The 8,318-nt window shown below is 43.7% G+C and overlaps 1 protein-coding gene across 1 annotated transcript; it reads right to left on the reverse strand.

The window, feature by feature from the left end:
• Window positions 1-5,365: 5,365 nt before the first annotated feature.
• On the reverse strand, window positions 5,366-7,568 carry LOC136513888 (pseudo histidine-containing phosphotransfer protein 2). The gene is made up of 6 exons (XM_066507865.1): window positions 7,450-7,568; window positions 6,305-6,435; window positions 6,089-6,157; window positions 5,816-5,887; window positions 5,655-5,727; window positions 5,366-5,559 (listed from the first exon to the last, which is right to left on the reverse strand). Exons 1-6 carry the CDS (start codon window positions 7,507-7,509, stop codon window positions 5,509-5,511), a joined length of 456 nt encoding a protein of 151 aa, XP_066363962.1. The 5' UTR covers window positions 7,510-7,568; the 3' UTR covers window positions 5,366-5,508.
• Between the last annotated feature and the right edge of the window lie 750 nt (window positions 7,569-8,318).

Here is an 8,318-nt window from a genome sequence, read left to right on the forward strand (position 1 = left end):
ACTTTGAATCATGCAGTGCATGTATGACTGGGAATGGTTTTATGTTGATGGCTTGTCCTAAACTTATGTCTTGAGTAATCCATCCTTTTATCGAGGATGAGTAAAAGTCTAAGTGTGGGGAAGCTTGTTGATGGTAGTTAACATTCATCACAAACCATCAATATAACTTGCATAAATGGCTAAAATGGATCACCACTGTAGACTTAGGGGTTTAACTGACAAATTCTATGAGTTTTGGTGAATCTGTGTTGTTAGCAGGATTTAATAAAAAAACCAACAAGGAGGACCTATTCGTCAAAGGAAATTATGGAATTCCACCACGTAAACAGCGTGGGAAGACTCTAGGAGGCTCTCCGCCAAAGCGGAGCCTGTGCCTCTGACATATGGGGCCGGTCGGCCCTACTTGCAGGCCAGCTGGCCTGTGGGCCCCCATGTCAGCCTTCCATTGCTATGTTGGTTCTCCACCGCCTTAAGGATTACATCTCCACCGTTTATTCAAGTCGGTTTTGATCTGAGGGCTTAGGATTGATGCTTCGGCCTATATATACCTGCCTACACCCCCTCTCTAGGGCATGTCAAGTTATATCCTGAGAGCTAAAAAGCTAGAAATCCTAATCCATATTTCCACCAGGATCAGAGCTAGCAATCAAGAGAAGATTAGTCCTCAATAAGCAAGCTCAAGTACTCAAAAGAGAGTCCCAGCCTATTGGTGCTCTTTCTATGGCTTGTACCCTAGCGGAATCAAGTTCTTGAGCTTGCTTTTGAGATTTCTTTGGTAATCGACTTTTAATTCAAGTAAGCATCTTGTTCATATTGTTCTTTAGGTTTGCGACTCTCTTTTGAGTACTTTAATCCTTGTAGCTCCTAGGTTAAAGTAGTATTCATAGTGTAAGTGTGGTGCTTAGACTCGGTTACTCATGGATGTACCCTACTTTTCGGATCGGTGGTAGCTCGCGAGGGTGACTCTTATAGCCTCATTGAATTCTTTATAGTCCACCTCCCGTTAGTAGGCCTAGTAGGACCTTGTTGCTATAGGAAATATACTCTGCTTGTGTTTTCTCTAGTAATAACCCTAGAATTGAATAATAGAAGATAAAGCTTACCGAAGTTAGAACCAGAAGACCTTATCAATCTCCTCTATGCTCCTATTATCTAGCCTTGATTGTGAAGTTGGGTTAAGTTAGATTTGGTTATTCTCACACACGTTTTCTCAAGTTCGACATAAAACTGGGTACTCACGGTGAAGTGCTACATCAGTATAATATACGTGCGCTTGCGGATTATTCCGTGTGCATTAATTTATACCAACAGGCACCCCATGTTGTCGAAGAAGGTGACTGCCGCCATCAGTGGACTGCCCCTCTTTCATGGGCGGGTGAGCAAGATAATTGATGGCAAGATGTAGGCTTGTGCCGCCGATGTCGGGAGGGTATGAAACCCTACTGCTAGGTGGTTGAGGTTCTAGACGCGTTCGCTGCTGATGAGTGCATCGATGAGGACTAAAAGTAGTGGCGAAACAGCTGATTTGTAGAGGCACCTGTCAAAGAAGATGTAGTCGGTGTTGATCATCTTGGCTCAAGCCATCATCTTGTTGATGATGTTGGTGGCAATGTCATGAAGTTTCACCTCTTATAAAGTTGCCTAGCGTAGCGCCGTGAAGACTGGTATGCTCAGGTCAAAGTTGTCAAGGCAGGGGGATTCATAGGGTTGCGTTGCCCAGCTGAGGTGGCAGTGTGCTGGCGCATGTGGTGGTGGAGAGGACCGCGACCGTTGCGTGGTTGGTCCAAGTGTTGTCGTCGCTGGAGTTAGGGAAGGGAGTTGCGGTGTTGCTGCCACCCATGCGGCCAGCTTGGTTGTCGCTGCCAGTGCGGCTGGTGCCGGGTTTGCTATCCATGCGACTATCGCCGGTGTTACCACCCATGCGTCCAGCTCTTTTTTTGTCGCCCGAGTAGTCAGCGTGGGGCCCAACACCCATGGGGCTAGTGTCGGTGCTAGTGATGTAAGTGCCAATGTTGATGCTGGTGGTGCTGGTAAAGCGAGGTGATGCAGGGGCGCTTGGTGGTACAGGGTGCTAGTGAAGGTGACCGTCCTATTGTCCTACTGGAATTGCATTTACAAATATGTGAAATCCTAGTGGGCATTGCCAACATCTATCATCCATGGAGCTCCCAAGATGCCATTGATGTCATCACCGATGGGGAGGAGGAAGGCATCGATCTAGAATGTCTCACAGTTGATGCATAGTGGGACGGTGAAGCAGGCTCCCTAGTTGGCAAGTTTCGTGTCGCTCCCAATGAGCACGGTGGTGTTGATGCGACACTCGATGAGGCCATTGATGTGGGTGATGCTGGAGTCAATGTCGTTGTGGGTGGCGTCGGTGTCGATGAGGATCCAAACTCCTTGGTCGAGGATGGCTCCCGCCAAGAGCATGGTATGTCCTCCTCGCACCTCTAAGTTCGAGGCGCCTATGAGCATCAATAAGCAAGGCTAAATGTCGGTGTAGTCATCGTCATCGTTGTCACTGTTGATGATGATTGGCGATGAGGACAACGGTGTTGTAGTAGTGGGTATTGGCGGTGCTCCTCTATGGCTCCATAGATGGGGAAGTTGTGGTGAACAGCTTGCTTGCCATGACATGCACAAGATCGGGAGGCGTGGTGGTGGTCGGGGCCTCTTGCTCTTCCTCTTGAGGAATGCATGATCGACGTCCTCCATGATGCGCTTGGTCTCCTCCTCAAGCTCCTTGGTTGTGGCCTCACGTGCCTTAGGACAACGTTGGCGTTCAATGTCGGCAAGGTGGAGGTCGAGCTTGATGAGCTTCATGTTGAGCTCATCGAAGTGGTTGCTCATGTTGATGGAGAAGATATCCATCATCTTCTTCATCCCGGCGATCACGATGGCGGTGGAGGTGGCCATAGGATAGATCTAGTCTCCGGATACCAGGTGTCACGCTCCTGCTCTGGGGTGGCCGGTTGGGGGAGGCGCGGCTAGGTCCAGTGGGCAGCATGGGGGTGCGGCGGTGGCTGGCGGCGTGCGGTAGGGGAGGTGGCGGCATGCGATGCAGGGCATAGGGTGAGGGGTAGCGACACTGAGAGAGAGAGGAGAGATTTGTTTAAAGAGCAATACTCTATTTCCTTCTTGAGTTGGAATAGTTATAATGCCCTTATATTTATAGTCCCTAACGGACTTGCATACCAAGCAATCTAGCAAGGAGTCCTTATAGGTTTGGATTCTCCTTTCCTAAAATAAAGTCTCTCTTTTCCTAACAAAATCTACATTCCTTTTTCTAAATAAAATCTCTATCTATTTTTCCTAAATCGTCTAGAATCTGGGATGATGTGGAGGTAGGTCCAGTGATTGTGGGATCGTTGAGCGACTTTGGTGCTTGTTGCTGGTTCTGATCAAGTGATTGTAAGGGGTTCTTGTGCTGGTCACCATGGGAGATTGTGAAGAGCAACTCTAGTGAAATCGTGGCTAGTTGGAGTGCCTTTCTAGTCTGGTTCTTGCAGCGCCTGAGTGGTGGGCTTGGCGTGTGATGCCAATTAGCATGCGAACCACCTAGCTTGGACTCGCCACAACGAGGACGTAGGTCACCGGCAAGCTACCGAATTGTCGGGGATATATCTTTGTGTTCGTCACTCTTGCTCCGCGTGGTTTGCTCACTATTACCTTGTAGTTTTATTCATATCCTTGTCTTGTGTGGTAGTTGCTTGCGTAGCTTAGTGGTATTTAGAGCTAGTAGAAGTTACAACTAGTTGTAGCTTCTTGTTATTAGCTCTGGCTTGTTGTAGCTAGTAGTAGAAGTTAGTAGCTTGCTTGTTTGAGTGAAATCAACCTAGAGACCAAGAAACTAGAATTGTGTAGGAAGCTTGCTTGTGGTGAAATAGAGCTAGAGCAAGTAGGTGCATTAGCGCCATCTTTTATACTAATCAACCTTTGCCCTAGCGGTTTGTGAGTTTGTAGGATAATTTTTATAGGCTATTCAGTCTACCTCTAGCCATCTAAATCCTATCAATACCGCATCCCGGCCTTCGATGGTGCTGCGTGTGCTCTGAGGACGGACGACGCCCACCCGTTGTCCCAAACACGGCTAACGAAGCCCCGCCACTGCCTTCCACGCGGTCGCACGGAGCTCCGGCGAACCGCTCAGGAGGCGGCAAGGCAGGGGAGGGAGGATGTGGGCTGTGGTGGTAGGGTTCTGGCTTTCGCCCGAGTCACCCTGAGGAGGAGCGACGCGGGGGCGAGGAATGAATAGTGTAGTTCTACAATATTTCTACAGTAACACATGAGAGAGACTAAAGCCAGCGGCAGCAGCTGCTATGGAAAAACGCCAGCCGAACAGGCCCTTAGTGTATATCTATAACTCTTATAATCCTAAAGCTCACTAGCTATTTATCTCAACATACAAACTGTTCACCTCAGCAAAGCACAACTACATACAGTAAAAATCCACTAGCGCATCCAATTGTAATATCCACATCAATAAGACACAAGAATTTTGTTGTCCACGTCAACATGCCACAGAATCTATTAATCTGCAATTCCCGTAACAACGCGCGGAGTATGCTTCTAATTCTTAAAATATAAAAGGGCTACATGTGAATGTAACAATCTTGTTCACCTCTTGGTGTACATTTCTCATGACATTACTGTAAACTTGTAATCCAGTGAGATGCGAATCTTCCTTTGCACAGCACCGTGTAACAACACCTCTGCAATGAACTGAACTAGATAGATTTGACCATGTGCCAAATCATTTCGTGAGCTAAGGATAAAAAAATAAATGCAACAAAATAACTCGATATATGAATGGAAAAATTGGACAGTACCGTGAACAAGTAAAAGTTTTCCATGCTCTTTTTCCAAATAATTAATTTTGAAACTAAAGTGAGTCATGCTACTTAGCTGATTTGAAGGAAATTGTTATCAGCAGCAAGAATTCACGAAACAGAACAGAATCATGAGACATTATGTATGTCTTACGACAAAACCCGACCAAATATATTGATACCATTACATTTCAGAGTAGGGCCTTGTTTAGATTACTCCAAAATTCCAAGTTTTTTCACTCTCTCTCCATCACATCAATTTTTAGCCACTTGCATGGAGCATTAAATGTAGGTAAAAAAAAACTAATTGCACAGTTTAGTTGGAAATCACGAGATGAATCTTTTAAACTTAGTTGGTCCACGATTGGACAATATTTACCAAATAAGACGAAAGTGCTACTATTCATCAGGTTGAAATTTTTCTCAATCTAAACAAGGCCTAGAGAAGCAGCACTGTGACGCTCCATATACTACCAAGGAGCGAGCAAAGTGTACGCAAGACACCAGACGGTACAGAGACCACACACAGACGGACACCGAGACACATCACCCATGAGCAGCAAAAGGGCACACCAGCAACTGAGCAAAACTTGAGGAGTATACAATACTCTTCCAAAGGAGCAGAGAGAGCCCACCCTCTTATTTCCCTTGGAACTGCCTCCCATGCTATCTATTCTTGTTACTTCCATGAATTCACCGCACGTTCTGGAGGACCGACTTGCCTCAGCAACTGTGTCATCAGCAGGCAGTAAATAGTGGGTAAGAACAGATGATCGATCGTTATCTATGTAGAAACAGGGCCTTTAATTTGGTGTTTGTGTTTACATGAAAATATGTCTCCAGCTTCTGCTTCAGAGTGGCATGCTCCCTCTTCATCTTCTGGAGTGACCGGCGGCATCTGAGTGAGCCATGGAATGAGATGCAGCTGCTCAAGCAAAGAATGAGATGCAGGTATAGAGGAAGAAGAGTCGTCAAGTGTACGGTACCCTTCCAGATTCCTGTCGTTGCAGTGGGCCTTAAACATGGAGCACTCATTCTTCATCCTCAGTGCACCAATGCTGCCAAAAATGAGGCTACCTTTAGTAAACTTGTAATTAAGTACTATCTGTCTTACTAATCAATTTTTGTATCAGTGAGCTGAGAACTCTAAAAGCCAGTCCAGAATAGGTAATCAGAAGATTCTGCATTGCCGAGTTATATATGCAAAGCAATTGCGTGCCCTATATATATGTTTCTGGGCATATTCATCCCCTCTGTACCTTGATCCACTGCCTTTGAACTGGTGCACCAGCGAATCCAACCGGTAGAAATCCTGTGGGTACTTCTCACTGCATCACAAGAAATTCAAAGTGAATACACTATTCTGTATGCTTTCTACTACTTGTTAATTGATATCATGTCTGAAGTCATGTGTATAATTTGTACTAGAAAACCAAAGTATTCTTTTAGAATGAGTTAAGACATATATTACTTACAGCGCTTGCTCTATGTTCGTCAGCAGTCTTGATGAATCCTTGAAGAACAAAGCCACAACTTCCTCAACAAAATTGGGGCTTGAATCATCCTGCAGCTCTTCCAGCTGATTAAATTGCTCATCCAGGTATCCCTGCAGGAAAGCAAGGGGTAGATATATTGAAAAGCAAAATACAGAAGAATGAACTCTGTGGCAAAAAGCAATTTCTCTCTTGAGAGCGACCTCTTTCAATTGTAGACATCAGACATTATGAAGGATCCAATTATCTTCAAATAAATGACGGATATATATGATACATTTGGGCATGAAGACAGGCAAATTTTCGATGACAAGTGCGGTGGCATGTTGGAAATAAAAGAGAGACACATGCAATCAAAGTATACAATAAAAAGAGTATATATATGGTTTTCATGCTTTCTATTTGCTGCAAGTATTGTGTTACGTGGTCATGAAAACAGAAGATATATACAAACTTGAACGCAATGTGAGAATATTTTGGAATTTTCCAAAAAAAAATCATATCCCAATCAGTGGAATTGCAGTTACTTGCAATTACAAATCCTTGTTCTAAAATACACCACAAAAGATTGCTTTTTGGTCTGTCCACATAAAGATGAACCAAGTGAGTTCCAGCAAGTGGTTTTAGGTTTCAACCTAGCTAGGCATAAAGGACACTCTAGGATTTGTGTACCAGAAACTAATGCAAGATCAAAATGATCCTAACCTATGATTACTCTGTAAAGTTTGAAAACCCCACCTTTCTGTATATTCTCAAAGGAATATAAGCAGGAAATAAAGTGGCACGCTATTCTGTATGGTCGGCGACATCCTTCCCCACTATCATGATGCATGTATATATACATGATGTAGCAGAATATGTTGTGTAACTTTTAGATGGGAAGATAGGAGCTACTTGAGCATTGGCCTATATATACCAGATTAAAATCTGACACAATGAGCTATGCAGTTATTTACAAATTAAAGCCGATTTTAATGGGAATGAGTCAGTATATACTCTGCCTGACAGAATGAGCTATACTGATTACCCTGTCAAAACTAAGAGCTCCAGACAAGCAAACAAATATTAGTAGGTGGTGACGCAGTTAGTCATTACTCTCCCAGGTTTCCAGTGAACTGAGACAAAACCTGATCGAAGAGGCTTTTCTTCATGGAGATGATCTGGCGCCGCAAATTCGTATAGTCCATATTTGGCTAGCTCAGTCAGAGTGCAAGCAAGTGCAGACTTGAGACTCCAGAGGACTTAGATGAGCACACCGAGACATGAAATGAGCAAGGGTGTATATATAGAGGGAAACAGGACAATTTTAAAACATGCAAAATCTTTATTCTACATCGATAATGTCCTCCTGTGAATAAAGCATAACAAAAAGACAGAGAACTTTTCTTTTTTTTCTTGAAACTGTTGGAAGCTAGCTAAGTACAAATGCGGCAAGTTGCACTATGAGTTCTTTACTTGATAAACCTAAAAGAAGATTTCTCTACAACATAAGGTTCTTGCGGCTACGGTGTAAACAGCAAGGAACTCTAAAATATCATGAAACTGCACAACAGAAATGCATAGAACGGTTGTTTACCCTAAAACTTGTTCCTTAAGAAGCTTGCATAAAAACAATTAATCTATTCAGATAGTTGATTATATAATTGATTTTTCAGAGACTAGATAATTAATTTGCATATATACACAGTTGCACATTTATCTGTAACTTGCACATAGCGAGGGCTCTTTCTTTCTGTGGGTGACAGGGTGAGTGAAAGCTATTCCTCTATTCAGATAGTTGGGATTCAGCTAGTCTCACTATCAGATGATGAAGGCCATCAAAGATTATTAGTGGCTGATGAAGAGGACAGATTCACTAAATCTGGGAATTCTAACTTTTTTAAAAGATATCTTCTACTACAAATTAGTTTCTGGAAGAATTTTAATCTCTTTAAATGACATCAACCGCTGAAATTCCGTGTGAGTATTTAACATAAAGAAAATTTCCTTTTAACTT

Source organism: Miscanthus floridulus, chromosome 16 (assembly GCF_019320115.1).
Source record: "Miscanthus floridulus cultivar M001 chromosome 16, ASM1932011v1, whole genome shotgun sequence".
Classification (NCBI taxonomy): domain Eukaryota; kingdom Viridiplantae; phylum Streptophyta; class Magnoliopsida; order Poales; family Poaceae; genus Miscanthus; species Miscanthus floridulus.